Here is a 16,827-nt window from a genome sequence, read left to right as displayed (position 1 = left end):
AGCCTGGTTTCATTGATCAAGCCCTCCAGCCTTCTAACCATCTTCATGGCCCTCCGCTAGAGACCAGGCAAAGCCTAAACCCAAGTCCTCACTACACAAGTGAGCATTCCTGTATGACCTCACCGTAAAAATATACTGGCAATATGACATTTCAGTTTCACCATAAATTATGCCATATCAATTCAGCCATGGGAAAAAATAGCTCGAGTGGCCTATTTATTGTACAATAAAATCCTTCTATCTCTTTTTGAAATTTTCAGGAAGGCAACAATCACATGTTAGCTGACATACTCTAAATAAATTTTTAAAAAGTGCTGTAAACACAAGGTGATATTTTCATAGTGAATGAAGCAATGTGTCAATCACCTTGGATCAAGAATGAAATTCCTTACCTTTTCAGATAGCAACTTATATTGTTTCATTAATGGTTGCACTTTTGCAGATTCAGAATACGTTTCACCATATGTCCATCCATTGGCAAACTGAAAACAGTAATAATAAAAAAAGGAAAAAATGAGGAAAAGCAAAAAAAAATATGAACATGACTATTTTGTTAGTACAAAGGAACTGAGCTATGCTTCTGCAGAGCTGTTCTCTTAAAATTTCCTTTCCATTATTATTCTCAGTTTTCTTAACCAACACTTATATTATCTACACAGAATGAAATTATGTAGCATGCTATGTTTCTTAAAATTAATAATTTCACAGAGCTAACATTTCATTACATTTTTCTTCTAAATATTTATATAGAGCAAAATATGGTGCTATAGTTGAGGAACTATATTTTTAACACTGGATACACAAATTGAATAAAGGAATACAAATCGTAAGACACCCTAAGAGGTGTTTTTCTTAAACAATTGAAATAATTGAAATTTCAAGTCAAGAAAACCCTTAAACAATTAGCAAGTATATTTAATCAAAAGTCAACAAAAAACCAAAAACAAACAAAATGATGAAACACTGTTTTGAAACTCATGTGCACTTACAGAATCTTCCCCCAAATGCACTTTAAGAAAGGAGTTTATTTCTTACCTACATACAGATGTGCAGCACTATGAAAAATAATAATGTTCAGAGCAAAATATTTTAAAGATTAAATGTATTCAAATAAAAATCTGGTTTTGCTTTAACAGGAATATGATTTTACCTTTTCCATTGACCATTTGTCGTGAGAGTGTTCTGCATATTTGTTAATGAAATATTCTAGCTTTTCAGGGATTGTAATGCTGAAAGTGAAGAGAAAAATAGCCATTATATAACACATACATGCTAAACTGTGAATGCTTTTGTTTTGAAAAATACTTTCAAATAAACAATTAGTAGTGCACACATCAATTCAATGCATCCTACTATGCTCTGTTTCGTCACATAGAGTTTGCTCCAAACCCTAGTTAAATCAAGAAAAAGCTTGAGGTATGTAATGGCCACTGAATGAGAATCACAGCTGTTGTAGCTACTTTACTTCTTCAACACACATGCGCAAGGAAAAATCAATAATGACACCAAGCACTCATGCTTTTTGTCACGTATTTCTATTGCTAACATCCATTTTCTTAAGATTAAAGATATAACTGTGACCCATAGTTTCTGAAACACAGTGGTAACTTATTGCACATGTTCATTATAAACTAAATGTGCTAACAGTCCTTTTTGAAACATGTAATCTATTTTATATATTCCTATAATTTTTATTATATGCTTGAAGCACCATAACTTACAACAATCCAAAGTTATATGCTAAAGGCTTTATTTTACAACAATCCAGTGAATATCAAAAATACTAAAATCCTTATTAAAAGTAGAAAAAAACCCCACAAATAAATACACTAGCCCTTAAACAGGTATATAAGACAATGCAGAAGTTACAGTTGTGTAAGCAGTAAAGGAAAAGCAGCTATCCTTAACTGTCAAACAAGCACTACAGACAGAATCCTCTTCCAAAAATGATTTATCAAATATCAGTCTTTTTCTGCATCTGCATTCCTACAAATGAAAGAGGATAATTGCTTCTTGATAACTTATGAAATAGCAAAACCTTTCCTCTTAAGACTAAGAATTTTGGCAGCAAAAGTGCTACAGTGCCATCTACTGCAGAGCAGAGTCTGGTTTTTCATCTCAGTCAGAGTAGGGGAAAAAGCAAAAATGTAAAACATTATGTCAGAGTAACAGTTTGCAAGAGCCTAACCACACACAAAGGTCAAAAAATATTCATCCAGAATGGTCATCAGCTTTTTTATTGTTTGGAACCACGCATTTTGAGGGGAACTCTACTAATGGTATAACACTTTGAATAATTTGAGAAACGCAGTAAGTTGACAGGTACATTAAGGTCTTATCTATAGCTTCAAATAAATAGGTCTAGGACTAGTGAGCAATGCGATGCAGGATTTGCATGTTAAAACAATATAGGATTAGTTGGAAGTGACATTGATAAAAACAGTGCCTTCTTTGTCTTGAATCATCACAGAATTGTTGACTCCTATGACAATGAGCTGACTGATGATTTAGGTAATGTTGAGTGACATTTTCTGAGTTTTTCAAATATATTCTGGCTATATATAATTTTCCTCTGAAATTACATCATATAAAGCCATCTTCGATTAGCTAAATGACAGTATAATATGCTTACTAAATCTTGTTAAGTCTTCATATATCTTAAATACATCTTAGAAAATGAATTTTAATAATGATGTGATTTATATATTACAGTCTAGATTACGGCTTTTACTACCGTATTTTGATGCGCATACAAGTATAAGCATGCTGTAATCAAGGTATCAATCTACTGGTGGCATTCAGTGTTCTGAATGTTAATACAGACAGAAAGCTCACAAAGGCGGTCGAAGCACATCTTAGAAGTGACATTTTTCAAGATATAGTGCATAACCACACTGCAGTAAGACTACTCTATACAAAGGAGAATGAGGTAGTGGTTGTAGTCAAAAACCAGGGCACAAAAATCCCATTCAGATATATGTTTTGTCTGGCTAACGTACTTAAAAGAGCATTGCCAGAGTCTGACTGCCTAGAAAGAACGAAGATCTTTCTGCCCAGTTCCCCATTATTCATAGTAGAAAGAGATCCTATGAACATACAATTATCATAATTCTCTGCAGGTACATTGTCATTCACATACACTGGCATTAGTGTCTTGGAACATGTTAATGACAGGGATGATGTAGACTAGTCTATTTTTCCTACTTCTAAAACCATGGTGGTTTGCAGCAGACATACAATGAAACTTGACAGTTTCATCTTCAGGATGAAAATGTATTAAAAATGTTCTAGGCTGATCAAGAAATTAGTTATGTAACTGGATATTTATCACTTTATATGATTTAAAATTAATACATAAATAAAAATTAAAAACATAAAGGCCTCCATTCTATCTAGAAGAAAAGAACAAAAGCTGTAAGTTTACATCATACCCAACAGACTCCAATCCCCCTCTTTTACACATTCGTGTTCAAAAAAACTAGTTCCAACAAAATAAGTCCTTACTTTGATGTATCAACAGGTTGAGGATTAAAATTCCCATCTGAATCCATTGAAGATTGTTTTTCCATCATATTGACATAATTTGATTCCATGTAGTCTGGAGGTAAGGCCCCTGCAACTGCGCTCAAACAAGGCAAAGCCAGTTTGAACAGTTCTTGTTCATATTTCTGTGGAATATACAGGGGAGAGAAAGTGAGTAGTGCATGGAAGGTACCCACCTCACTGCTAAAACTGGTACAGCTATACGTCAAACCGAGCAGCCACAGAATGGCCTTCTTACTCAGTGTAAAACTGAATTTTTTGCTCTGAAATTAAGAGAAAGCGACTGTCCAAAGCATATTATACACTATAGCTAAAGCTAGGATCAAGTCTTGCTCTTGCTGAAGACTGGCAGCAACAGCAGGCATTTTTCAGACGAAATAAAGAAGAGAACATAGCAAAGGAATATGCACAGCATTTCTAAACACCTAGACTTGAAACAAAACTCATGTTATTTTAAGCAGGTTGGTTAAAACTGCTCACAGAATGAACAATACAACCAAGGTGTATAATTAAACTTCTGTTCAACATAGAATGGATTTGAGGGTGATGGAACTACGACTACTAAGAAAAGGACTACGGTCTTGGTTTATGGGAGACTACTGTGTGAAATAGAAAAGTGCAGCTTTCAGTCACCTGCAGACACTTGAATCTGGTTTTAGAGCTCTGAAGTGTAGCTGACCTTTAGAGAGACACCTCAAGATTACTTCAATAGCTATATATATATATATCTATTTTAATGAGCAGACAAAATGATATACCTATGTTAAAGCAGATGCTATAACAGGAAGATTTAAATGTTGATAAAAGCTGGGTAAAAATGACAGATTAAAGAAGAAAGGTTACACAGTAAGGCTTTTACAGTAGTGGATGGATATTAAAATGAATTACCTTTTGAGATAAAGCATCAAAAATACCCCAGAACAACTTTCTGGATAAATGAAGCTCTTCTTCTGAGGCAGCACCAAAGTTACCCCAACCACCTGGCAAACAATAATACTTCCAGCATCTTTCAAAATGATTTGTCAGCAACTAAAACAGAACATATTTTGAAAGCAAATAAATACAACTGTTGACGTTCTTCCATTCTGGCACTCAATCGTTACACAGACACTGCCAGAAAAATGTCTAACCTTTATCGCGATCCCATGTTGTGTATCTATTCTTTGAATTATTGGTAGATATACACACAGAATGAGCAGTTCTTGCTTTTAAACATTAGTGGCATATGCAAAAAGCATGTGACAGAATAATTTTCCCCAGCACCACAAGAACTCTGACATCTCAGCTGAAGACAAGAAATCACTTCCATCTGTGTGCCGCTATTCCAAACACTGCTGTATGGTGGGCAAAATAGTAGAACCACGATTTCACCTAATTCCCAATTATTATTTACGTGTCTGAGATCTATTCAACGATAACTCCCAATGTGACTTATCTCTTCTGTGAGTTGTAAAACCGGCTATCAGTCTGCCCTACTGCCCTCTATTACAATTGGCAGAGGAGCTTTTATTTCAGGGATACTTTCCTCTTCAGTGGTTACAAGATTCCAGATTATCAGGAATTCAAATGGTGCAAGGCCCTGCTGCTGGGTATTTGCCAAACTAAAACATCACAAATTTCGCACTTAATGTGTCCTCTGTGTCCCTGAGTCACAGACAAGAGGAAAAATTAGTTGTACATCTGTCAATAAAGGCAATCCCAAACAAAAAAATTCTGGCAATAATGAGGTATGAAAAACTAGTCCTACTCAGGAGCAGATTTCCCTAAGACACATAATGATCTTTCTAAAAAATTTAGCCAGAATTTTAATTCAGAGTTTAACAGTTCCTCAGCGAAAAAGAGATTTGTTTCAACATCACTTTGCAAAGCATGTTGGCAAAATATTACAAGTCACAGTCATTAAAGAGCTGACAGAATTCCCTTTTTTCCAGTCAGAACAAATGCCAAGAAGGAAAAGCACAGACAGTCATAACATAAATGTGCAGAAATACAGGTATTAAAAAAAAAAAAAGTCTTGATGTTTAGAAGTGAGGATTTTGATAACCAAAAATGTAACCTCAATACTATGCAGTTCTGTTATACTTTTCATGGATCAGAGAAAAAGATCTTCAGATTTAAATGGTCTACTATTATTTACTATTTAAAATTTTGGATTATTAAAGATAAAAGGGAGAGAACGTACATGTGTATATAATGTAAAAAGACAGATGTTTTATTATTCATGTAGAAACACAGGAGTCTCAGAAATATGGACTCTAAGAGTCTGATATGTATTTGAAAATGTTGTCTTCTAAAGAGATACTATTGCACAATGGCCAGACTTCAGGTTTGCTTTTGGACAACATGTGAATGCTAATATATATATATATGTATATGTTTTTAAATCTAGCCAAGAGTAAAGGCAGGTTTACTCTTAGAGAAGTCCCTGATGAAGTACTGATTATGATTTAAGAGGAAATAAAAACAAGGCAGCCCTTTTCCGGAATGTTCACACCAAATTATACAGGAAAATCATCACAGATTTGACTTCACATGCTGCCTAAACAGGTAATTTTTAATTGTAGAAACCAGCAAAGGTATTCACAGTAGAAAGCTCTCTCTTCTGATCTAGCCTTCAACATTTCCTTCTCTCTTCCCATCAAAATTACATTTTCAGATGCACGATTAACTTGTAGCTGTCTCTTTAGACTACTATAACCTGTTTGCTAGCACAAGCCCATAAGGAATATGCACAGTACTTTAAAATCAGAAATACTTTAGTAGATATAAGTAGAAGTCCCTTGTTAAATCACTGAAAATCAGTTTACTGTCAGTGAAACCTTTGAAAAGTTAACTTTCCTCAGAAACTCCTATTACTGTTTAGGTGTCAATGGACAAAACCATTTGCCCATGCTAATACCATGGTTCAATTTGTATCTACATTCTCCTAAAGCTTGAGTCGCCAAAAGGATCTAATTATTTCCTCCCTGTCCAGTTCAGCAATATGGGAAAGTCTGCAGTCATGACCCTCAGGATGAAAAAAACTGCTGTTCTAGATGAACAGACCTCAGAGAGCTGGGCTTCCTCTTTCTTCCCCAAAAGAACTGAAGGACCATAGCCACGCAGGGAGCACCAGGTTACTATTTGGTTTTTGCAGCACATAAAATGTCATCATGCATTGAAAGGTCCCCTTCAGGACAGTATACTAAATTATCAACTGCTTTTCTCACACATTGGCACTGCAGAATGGCTGCTCTGGCATCTTTAGTTTGATTGAGCACTTCTTGCGGGGGAACAACCAAATTATGAAGTCCTTGGCAGGAAAAGATCATGCAGCAGATCATGGCTTTGAGACTAATGATTTAAATACCTCATCTGAGGCCAGAGACCATAACCTGGCTAGTTTAAGCCTGTGTACTTCTGAGATGTATTTTTGCAAAGAAATCACATGTAAAATGCAATTAATCCTGACACGTGGCTTTAAAAGCAGAAAGAAATATTAAATAAGAAAAGATTAAATATCTAATTCAAAGTTGTGGTCGTAAAGGATTAAAAAGGACTGCTGAAAAACAGCAGTAGGTAAGGTGGGAAATGGTACATTTCTTAGTACTGCTGATGAAATCTGAGGAATCTTTAAGGAAGGTGTCATCTCAAGAAAGGAAAAACCACATTTTTCTTGTGCATTAGGAATCAGAATCCAAAGATATGGAGAAATCTTTGGGGGCTGAAAACTAAATGAAAGATTATTAATAACCATGTATTACTTAGATTTCCAAGCACAAACCCCAGAAAAAGAGTCCCTTTTCCAAGAGCAGGGAAAACCAACACAGAAGGCAGAGGTAAGGGTACATACAATTGCTATCTTTCTCTGCACTCTGGATGCTGCCCCAACCCCTAAAGGTTTTACTATTCTGTTTCCACATAGGCTTAAAACAAAAGAGGTAATTAAAGGAGAAGCAAACATTAGACAAGGACTTCATAATTCTATATGGATGAATAGAAATAGACTGAATTCCTCCTGAAGTGTGGAGATAAGGTAACAAAAAAGACAGAGAATAATCTCCATGCAAATATTTTCTGTTGCATTTTGTTACGAGGAATTCTGTTGAATATCAAAATGTACTTTTACCTTGAGAGGCATCTTTGCATGTTCATTTAAAAGAGGAACATCAAATACTAATCTTCTCAGCAAATGCTGCATCATGGAAGGCCGCAACTGCCTAGAAGCAGACAAAGCATTTCAAAAGGATGTACCAGCATAGTTTCATGTAAATACTTACTAAATACACTACAGCAACCTGTCAGTTCTGTGCCATTAAAATTCTTCAGATTTGCAAAGTAATAGGCTATTAGCTTGAGGCATGAAAAAAATGTGTCCAAAGCAAGTAAGTGCATACTAATGAAAACCTTCTGACCAAGCTGTAAATCAAACACTTTAAAGAAGCAGAGAAAATATCTAACCTATAGACAGAGAAAATCAGGAGAAAAAAAATACTAAATGTTGATATTCTGTATTATGATCACCATGGCCATGAGAAAAGGCTATCATCATTTCTTGTAATATATCTCAATGGCTTTTAAAAATATCGTAGAAACTAATCAAGACCTAAGAACACTAACTCTTTGGATGTACTGAACAAGACATGCAGTAGGCACCAACTGGAAGGACAGAAGAAATAGGTATAGCATATACGTTAGAATTGCATGGACATTAAACCTTTCCGGATAAATAGCAAACACTGGTCCATTTTATTGGTTCTTTTCTTATCAAGGTTATATATATATTAAAAAAATTATATATATATATATATATATATATAATGTTCAATGGGATATACTTTAGCAAGAAATGTTATACAGTACTTTTTTACAGTACTGTAATATAAATGTCTGTCATTTCTGAATACATTTCCATATCATGCAAAACAAAAAATATGGTGATATAGTCTAAAAAACTCTGGTGATTTGAAAGCCTAAATGTTAATGACTTTTAATTAGAAATTAAATCCATAAGTGCCTAGTCAACTTCTGATAATTAAGCCTGAAGGCTTTTTAAAAAAGTGGATAGTAATCAGCTGGTTTTGAAACTGCATATACCCAGACAAAATTTGTCCTGTAGGTGTCAATATACTAGTCATTGATTAGGATTTCAACTGTAACACAATATAAACAAATATCTACACACAATAAAACAAGCATCTACATAGAGCTGTATAATCTACTGATCATCAACAATACTGCCAATCTCAACAGCAAAAAGTATTTAAATGCTACTTCAGTGTATGTATAATTCCACATTTCCATGGCTTTGCCTTTTTGCAGTAAATTCTCCTAGTTAAATGCCAAGGTTTTAATTTAAATAATTCAGTGATGGCAAAATAACTGGAGGACTGCATATGAGTGATTAATAAAGATGCAAATTGAATACAGCATATTTAAAAATATCACAATCATCTGTCAGAATAAAAAAATCTTAATTATGCCACTGGTGGCATAGTTCTGCATTCCTGTATTATAAATATCGTAGGTTATTTTATCAGTTAGCATTCCTGTACAGCCAGGCGTATTTTCTTACCCACAGATAGACAGCAAACACTCTTCAATAGAATCCCGCTGAGCTTTGGTAAGAGAGCATCCCTTTGAGAGTCTGTACACAGTATGTAATAAGGAATCGATGAGGGAAGCGTGGTGCTCTGTGCCAGCAAAGAGAGGAGCGCATCTGGTCAACAGAGGCAAGACTGCTGTGCAAAGGTATCGATTCAGAGCCAAAGCCATATCCGTGGCACTTAAAGCAGCCTATGAATTAAACGAGACAGAAATTAGATTTGATTCATCAGTGTTGCTACAAATGAAAATAACTTGCTTGTTTTTCTTTTATTAATAGTTATAAAGAGGGACATTTCCAAAAGACACCAGTGAGGATTTGGTACCTGCTGGAAACTTGATGCCTAGCTTCTTTTCCTGCTTCTCAAGTCTCACAGAAAGCTTTTGGTTTGGTTTGGTTTTAATGAACAAAAACATAAACACTAAAGGTAGCCATTCAAAAACAAAACAATTTTCAAGACTATATTTAAAGAGTGTCATACTGCTTAACAGAACACTCCAAAATCAAGTAATACCAGTCGTGTCTGCATTGACAAAACTCAGTATGTTTCTGTGTTACTATCAAGCCCAAGTTCCAAGTGAGGAAAAAAACCTCACCTGGTCTTTCTTAAACAAAAACATAATTATTTTAAGAAAAATGTTGGCATAAAAGGTCAAATAGGGAAATCAAAGTCCCTGTCTTAGCCCACGTACAAATCTGGATCTGGATAGAAATAAGACTCACAGCAAAGAGGCAGCAATTTTGAAGAGGTACTAAAAAATAATTTAGTGATTTCCTAAATAACAATGGAGGTGTCCCTAACAAATGCATGAAGATGAACACTTTCTGTATATCTCTGGGAAGAGGCTTACAGTTACATGCTTCATTGGCAGATTATCTGATTTTGATTCCATAGCACAAGCTCAGAAAGTCTCCCAGGGAAAGGTACTGCATCTCTTATGAATACAGGTATCAATGGGAGCTACTATAAAGTGAGCATCATTCTGGAAAGTGTTTCTTCACTGTTCTTCCAATATTGTCAAAGCTCAGCAGCAACAGACAGCTCATCCAGCATTTGAGAAATGCAGAAGACAATATGAAGTAATAAAAAATGTTTTTGAGGGATGAAAAATGCTGCAGCATTCAGTAAGATAATGGAACCAAAATAACAACAGAGAAATGCTTACTGTATCTAAAGAAGCAGCAGCACGAAGATCTGGCAGAAAGCCAACCTCAAGAAGGTGTAGAAGAAAATCCTGGTCCTCAATTCCATAGACCCTGTCAAGGAACAAAACCATGGCTGCCTTGTGATCTGGGCAAAACCCCGCAGACATGTCAGGTTCCACCACAGTACCATCTAAAAGGAAGAAATAAGACTTCAATGACAAGGATAATCCTTCACCAGCAGACTAATCAGTCATGCTACTACTCGTCAGAGGCTTTGAGTCTCTTTTAGTATCTAAGCATCTTCCCCATGGTTTTGTTACACAAACGCAACACATCTGTAGTTAACGGAAAAGGAATGCATAAGGCAAATTCTACCCAGATAGACTTCCATACATGCTTTTCTGTTCATGCTTTGTGTACTATTATCACAATAACTATTATCAGTTGATATTCTAATGGTAAGTACCCAAAACATACTAATTCATCTACAGAACTACCTAGTTCTTAGAAGATGGAGAGAGAAAGTAAAAAATACAATAATTCTACAACACCCCAGGACTGCAGCAGTGGTGAGCATATCTGAAATGCATAACAATGACTTAAGATTCTGCTAAAAAGTCCTCTGTATCTGCAAACTCCTAGAATATCTGAAAGGAATTCATTGAAGTAGTTTTAAATTTTGATACTTTCATTTGCAAAACCAAATAAACAATATTGTATCCATAAGCTGTATTCTGTGCTATTGAGACATCACCTATAGATCCATCACTATCTGGAACAGAAATAAATAACGGTGTAATAGAAAGATTGATCTTTTTATCTCTTCTACTGTAACCTGTTCGGCATTCTTGTGCTCTAAGTCCCTAGAAAATCCATGTTGCAATTATAATGTTTTCTTTCCAGATACCCAAAAAGCCAGATGTAATTCCTTTCTCTTTTTTATTGATGCTCACATGGCTCCAAATATCACAATCAATTCTATGTAGGCAGAAAACACAAAGAAATGTGTTTTACATCTGTATGTCGCACCTATAACTTCACCCTAGTTGCTAAACAGCTCTGGGGTCTTAGTAAGATCACTAGAAACAATTGATAGGGTTAGAACAGCAAAAGCTAAGGATTATGCCAGCAAGAAAAGAGACTGAAAATTTTTAAAATGTTTTAGAAAAATAGAAAGTATACATTTTTTAATTTTTTCTTAAAGTTGTAATAGTTTTTTATGATTTGATTTAAATGATTAGGATTTACATCAGTGATCTAAATGTACACAGAATTACTGTCCATAGCATGCAGAAAAACATGTATCAAGGACACTTGATTTCTCTTCTAATTCACGTAACAGTTTAATTTATAAAACTGTTTTTAAATACTGAGAGAAGTATGAGTATCAGTATGTCATTAAATTACAAAACATAACAACAGGATGGAGAAAAAGAAGTAGAATAATCACCTTACCTTTAGCTATGGTTGGCATGTGGAAAGGAATACTAATTACTCCCACCAAATCTTCCAGTGGAATCAAAGACCTTAGAATTGATCTGATTCTAATGGCTTCGCCTTTGCCAGCATGGATTAGCTAAGGAAAAGACAAACAAAGAATTAACAAGGTCTTTGTTTTATCTTCTATACGTGTCCATGTTCTGGAAACTTCCTGAACCACGGATACACAAGAATGACTGCTCTCAAAATCACAATATAATTAATAATGCAAATTTTACATAATCTCTATCTGTTTGTGTATCTTGGATGCAAACATGCGAAGTCTAGAAAACTGTATGTTTGGTTATTATATAAGACTAAGCCCAGTTTCAGAATGGAATGTCAGGTAAAATAGGTGAACAAAGCATTAAAATGTAGCACATGGAGGGAAGGAAGGGGAGAAGAAGTAAAAGCAGATTTTCAGATGAAAAAAGCCAATTTTTCTGTCCTGGCCAACCACCACTGCTGTCAGGTATCCCAGTTGTTTTAGTTTTATATTTAAAAAGGCAGCAAGACAGGGAGAAAACAAGACAATTGTTTTATTCAGACAAAATAGATATTCATGCACAGGCCTTATTACATAGATCTCTCTCTCTTTTCTCAAATTATTGATCTCTGCACAAAATCTGATACTTACCTACATGAATTAGGGCACATTTCAGGGTGAAATGAGAAACTATGCATACCTAAGAACTTGTGAAGAACAGGAAGGTATTGTGAATCGCAAACAATATTTTCACAGTTTCAGTTCCTTAGGAACTAAGTAGCAAGGGCTTGGTTTTTATAGCTTGTCTAACTCTTTGCATTTAATGCCTGAAATAGTGCCATCTGACCTTTGAGAAGGTTTGTCAGTATGTTTTAAAAGGATGCCCTGTAATATTTACTCTTTTAGATGCAATTTAAAAAGCCTGTTTAAATAAGTACATGAAGAGAGTAAAACCATGGTTTTAAAAAAATAAATCACTCTACACCATCCCAATAAACAGGGAAATTTGAGGAGTTTGATTGTCATAATGGTCAATCAAACAATATTCATGACAGAATGCTGTTGAAGACCAGACACAGGGAACTATAATAAGAAAAGCAATGGAATAATTCTTTTAAAAAGGACAGCTTCTGAATAGTCCACAGAAATTTCTAGCCAGTTTGCAGATGAACACATTATGTACATTAAGATACTGTGTAGTCATACCACTGCTTTAATACCTGATAACGTTACTGTGAAAAAGCCACACAGCAAACCCATCAATAAGTAGAACAACTATGACTTTACTTTCCAGTGCATGAAGACTTAAAACTTACATGCATTTCAGGGGCACAACGTCCTAAGAGATCAATCAAGGCAGCATAAAAGGTCATGATTGCATTTCCCATGTGAATAGTGTCATCTTCTTGTTCTTCCATTTCACTGTAATTAGTTAAATGTTAAAACGATTAAAAGATGAAAAAAATGCAACAAAGTTTTTACATCAGCAATAACGAAAATCTGCTCATAGGTGTAACAGCTTACATATAGTGGCTTCCTGTTAGCTAGCAGACTTCTAGCAGACTAACAGACTGGAATTTGTCCCTGAAAGACTGTAGTGCCACCTGCATTGTTACCATTTATCTACCTCATTTTGCATCAGGAGATTGACTATTAACTGACTGACAAAGAACAAACAGAATTCCAAAGAGGATTTTATATTTAGAGAAAGTTACTTAAATTGACAGTGCAGAGGGTGCACTGTTTGGGAGAAGACAAATCTTTACCCTCCACAGAATCCAAGAAAGAATCCAGATGATAATCCGCATGTTAAAACAAACAAGTCATTTAATGACTAAGATTATAGAACAAATTAATAAAAATTATGGCAACATAAGCAAGTCCACTGCACCTACAGGGTTTTACTAGATCCATTACTTGGAGAAGGCCCATCCCTTGTTGGATCTTCTGCTATTTGTATCGCTTCCTCCATGGCAGCAAGTAACCCATTGCCTCCTTCTCCTCTTAGAGCAGGACCAAAACATTCAGGTCGACGGATAAGCAGTCTGACTACAACATTAGCATTTTCCTCCACACTCTCTCCTACCACACAGAATAAACATCAAAATTTAAAACTATATCAAAAAGACTTCTGAAATATAATCAGAAAAAGGTACACAAAAGTGCAGAATGTATGCATCAGTAGATACTTTTAACTACAAAACAGTTTAAATATCATGACAAAGTTACATAAATGCACAAACTCTATTATTGTAATAAAAGCTATGAATAAAATGTGATTTAAATCAAAATGAAATACAGCCAAAGAAGCAACTATATAGTAAAGGCTGTTTAAAACATCACTGAAGCTACTGATTTTTAATAAAGACTCACAGTCAAGCGAGAGAGTTAATGATGGGACCAGTTTGGCTGTTACACACTAAAACTGGACTATAAATCATCATCATAAGATGGGAGTTTGTCTTTATGTCTAGCATGAGCTTAATCACAAAAATAAATAAATAAATAAATAAATTAGCAATATCTGCTCTACTTCCAAAGGAAATGAGAGAATTTCGAAGACTAATGATGCATCTAAAAAAATGAGGCATAGTCTCATAGGTCCCCTATATGATTTGTGAAATGGGCATCTCAGTTACTGCATGACTTGCATAATTCTACTCTTTCTGTAAATTGTCCTTTAAAATTACGGTAACTTATCAAGTTGGCTTATATTACTATTTTAAATTACAATCTTATTAGAGGAAGTTAAAAAATATATAGACTTCTACTCTACCATTGCAAAAAACAGCAAAACGAAGAAAATCCAAATATCGCTCTCCTTCAACTGGATTCCATCCAATGTCTGGGTAGCCTTTAGAAATCAACAAAGGACAACTCTGCAATCCACATCCAGCCAAGTAGCGAACCACCTAAAAGCAAGGTAAGATGAAAAAGATATTAATTGTAAAAAGGGAGAGAAGTGCAGTTTCAAAGGGAAGTATCCTCATGCGTTGTCTCGGATATGGTGTCCACATTCTATCATTCCCGACCAAACCATATCATTCTTTGGGCACAAAAGAAGAGCAACCTCTTTCTTAGTTCACGGTCCCAGTCTTTACCTACTTCTGCCATGAACTGCAAGACCTTACTTATCTCAATTCCATTTTCCCTCTCTCTAAATCACCACTTTGCTCTCAGTATCTCATTTCTCTTGCAATCCTGAGCATTACAAATGATTCAGTTTTCTAATATTCCGCAACTACACACTATCCATATTTGAAATCACATCTTCTAATTTAACTCACAGGTCTACTCTCTAATTTTAACCTTTCTGTTTCATTTTACTTTTTTCTTCCTTTCTTTTTAAACACACAGCAGTAACACTCCCTGTAATTCAACCCTATAGTCTCAATATTAGTTTTCAGTTTTCCCTCTCCTTTCTGAATTATTAGAATTTTAAGCATAGCCTTTAACCTGTTCAGACAGCTTCTTTTTGTTGAGCATTTTTAAGAACAGTAAGTCTGAAAATGTCCTTTTAAACAGACATGGTCCATCTTCCTATTCCAGGAAAGGATCATCTATGCTTATATTACTCCTGACAGACGCTTTCATATGAAATTGGACAATGTATTCCACTCTCACTTTTCATTAGAAAGCATTTTTTAATGTCTATCCTGCATCTCTCTTTCCATTATTTAAGCTGCCTTTCTTATCCACTACTGACATCACAACCATCATTCTATTCCTTCTTGCAGCAGTAATTTATATATTCCACACAATCGTCACATGCTCTCTTGAGTTTTGTATTCTTCAATCTAATTAATCCCAATTCCTTCAATCTTTTCTGAAGCAGGTTTAAATGTTAGGAAAAAATACAGATAGATATAGATAGATATCTCTATGAAAATCTGTCATATATTTTAAAAAATTGTCACAAGGCTTCTTGTATTCCCTATTGCATTATGCCACCACTGCATATCACCATCAAGACGGAAAAGCAAAGAAAGATTTCAGCATTGAAGTTCTGTTGGGTATGGACTCCACTATTCTTAAAGCAAGAGCTGCCCTTGAGGCAATTCCTTTTGGTTACACCCGTGTATGTAATAACCATAAACTCAGTTTAACTATCCAGACCACCAGTAGAAAGAACAAACAATCAGATCCTGATACCCTTCCTTTGAAAGGTACCTAAAACTCCCGCGCAATTCTTATAATCTTCCCAGGAAACAGGAATCTTGCCCTCTCTACAGGGAAAAAAAAAAAAAAAAAGTTTTATAAAGAAGCTACCAACCTTCTCCAGATCAGGCTCCCTTAAAGCTAATGCAAGTTCATTGTTATCCATCACAGAAGCTGCTGCAACATCTAAAGGAGTTGATCCTCGCATAGAAGGAGAGGCTGTTAAAATAACATTTAGTTTCAACACCAACTTAATAAAACCCAAATTCATACCATATAAATGAACATTTTTTTTAAATACAACATTTTGTCATTAGTTAGCACATGATTACAAGCATATCATTTATACTACTCAGTTTATAATAAATCATCATGCACTTGCATGAAATTTCACACTGATATGAAATCAACATACAGTGTAGATGTTAAAGTTAGAAACAGCTTTCCTTATACATTCCTATTGTCATCACATACTTTGTTTTAAGATCTCATTCTTTCTAATTTTCCTGACACAACTTTGCTCTGAGGAAAAGGTAGCAGAAATTTTGTATCTAAATCACTGACATTTTGTGAAATGTATTGAAACAGAAAATATTTTTAAGCTTTAAAATATAAGATTATATGTTATTTCTTTAAAAAATGGCAGTCATTATAGCGTTAGAAAAAGTTAAGGTTTTCATAATAACACTTCAAAAGCATTTGATTTGAGCACTTTCTGTCCAAAAAGATTTTTAGCTTATGCTTCTGTACTGTACCTATATATTAATAAGGAATTTGTGATCATGAAAAAAAATACTATGATGTTTCTAAATAATTATATATTCTCAATTACAAGTACTAAATTAAATAAAGGATAAATGTACCTCCTCTATAACACTTCAGCCTAGAAAGAAAGGTTAGCATTTTAAGAAAATTTTAAGGTTCATTTCTG

The 16,827-nt window shown here is 34.7% G+C and overlaps 1 protein-coding gene across 4 annotated transcripts in view; it reads right to left on the bottom strand.

The window, feature by feature from the left end:
• RYR2 (ryanodine receptor 2) overlaps nt 1-16,827 on the bottom strand; it is a 434,578-nt gene that overhangs the window by 120,608 nt on the left and 297,143 nt on the right. For all 4 annotated transcript variants that reach the window (XM_056344321.1, XM_056344323.1, XM_056344322.1 and 1 more), the window contains exons 42-53: nt 16,012-16,115; nt 14,515-14,650; nt 13,634-13,820; nt 13,055-13,160; nt 11,729-11,849; nt 10,294-10,463; nt 9,098-9,318; nt 7,652-7,742; nt 4,432-4,572; nt 3,505-3,668; nt 1,151-1,229; nt 393-482 (exon numbers count right to left, since the gene is read on the bottom strand). In XM_056344321.1, the coding sequence (XP_056200296.1) occupies nt 393-482; nt 1,151-1,229; nt 3,505-3,668; nt 4,432-4,572; nt 7,652-7,742; nt 9,098-9,318; nt 10,294-10,463; nt 11,729-11,849; nt 13,055-13,160; nt 13,634-13,820; nt 14,515-14,650; nt 16,012-16,115 (1,610 nt within the window). The remainder of the gene's footprint in view (nt 1-392; nt 483-1,150; nt 1,230-3,504; nt 3,669-4,431; nt 4,573-7,651; nt 7,743-9,097; nt 9,319-10,293; nt 10,464-11,728; nt 11,850-13,054; nt 13,161-13,633; nt 13,821-14,514; nt 14,651-16,011; nt 16,116-16,827) is intronic.

Source organism: Falco biarmicus, chromosome 6, assembly GCF_023638135.1.
Source record: "Falco biarmicus isolate bFalBia1 chromosome 6, bFalBia1.pri, whole genome shotgun sequence".
Taxonomy (NCBI): Eukaryota; Metazoa; Chordata; class Aves; order Falconiformes; family Falconidae; genus Falco; species Falco biarmicus.
Note: the sequence above shows the minus strand (reverse complement) of the source record. Positions and strands in the feature narration are given on the sequence as shown.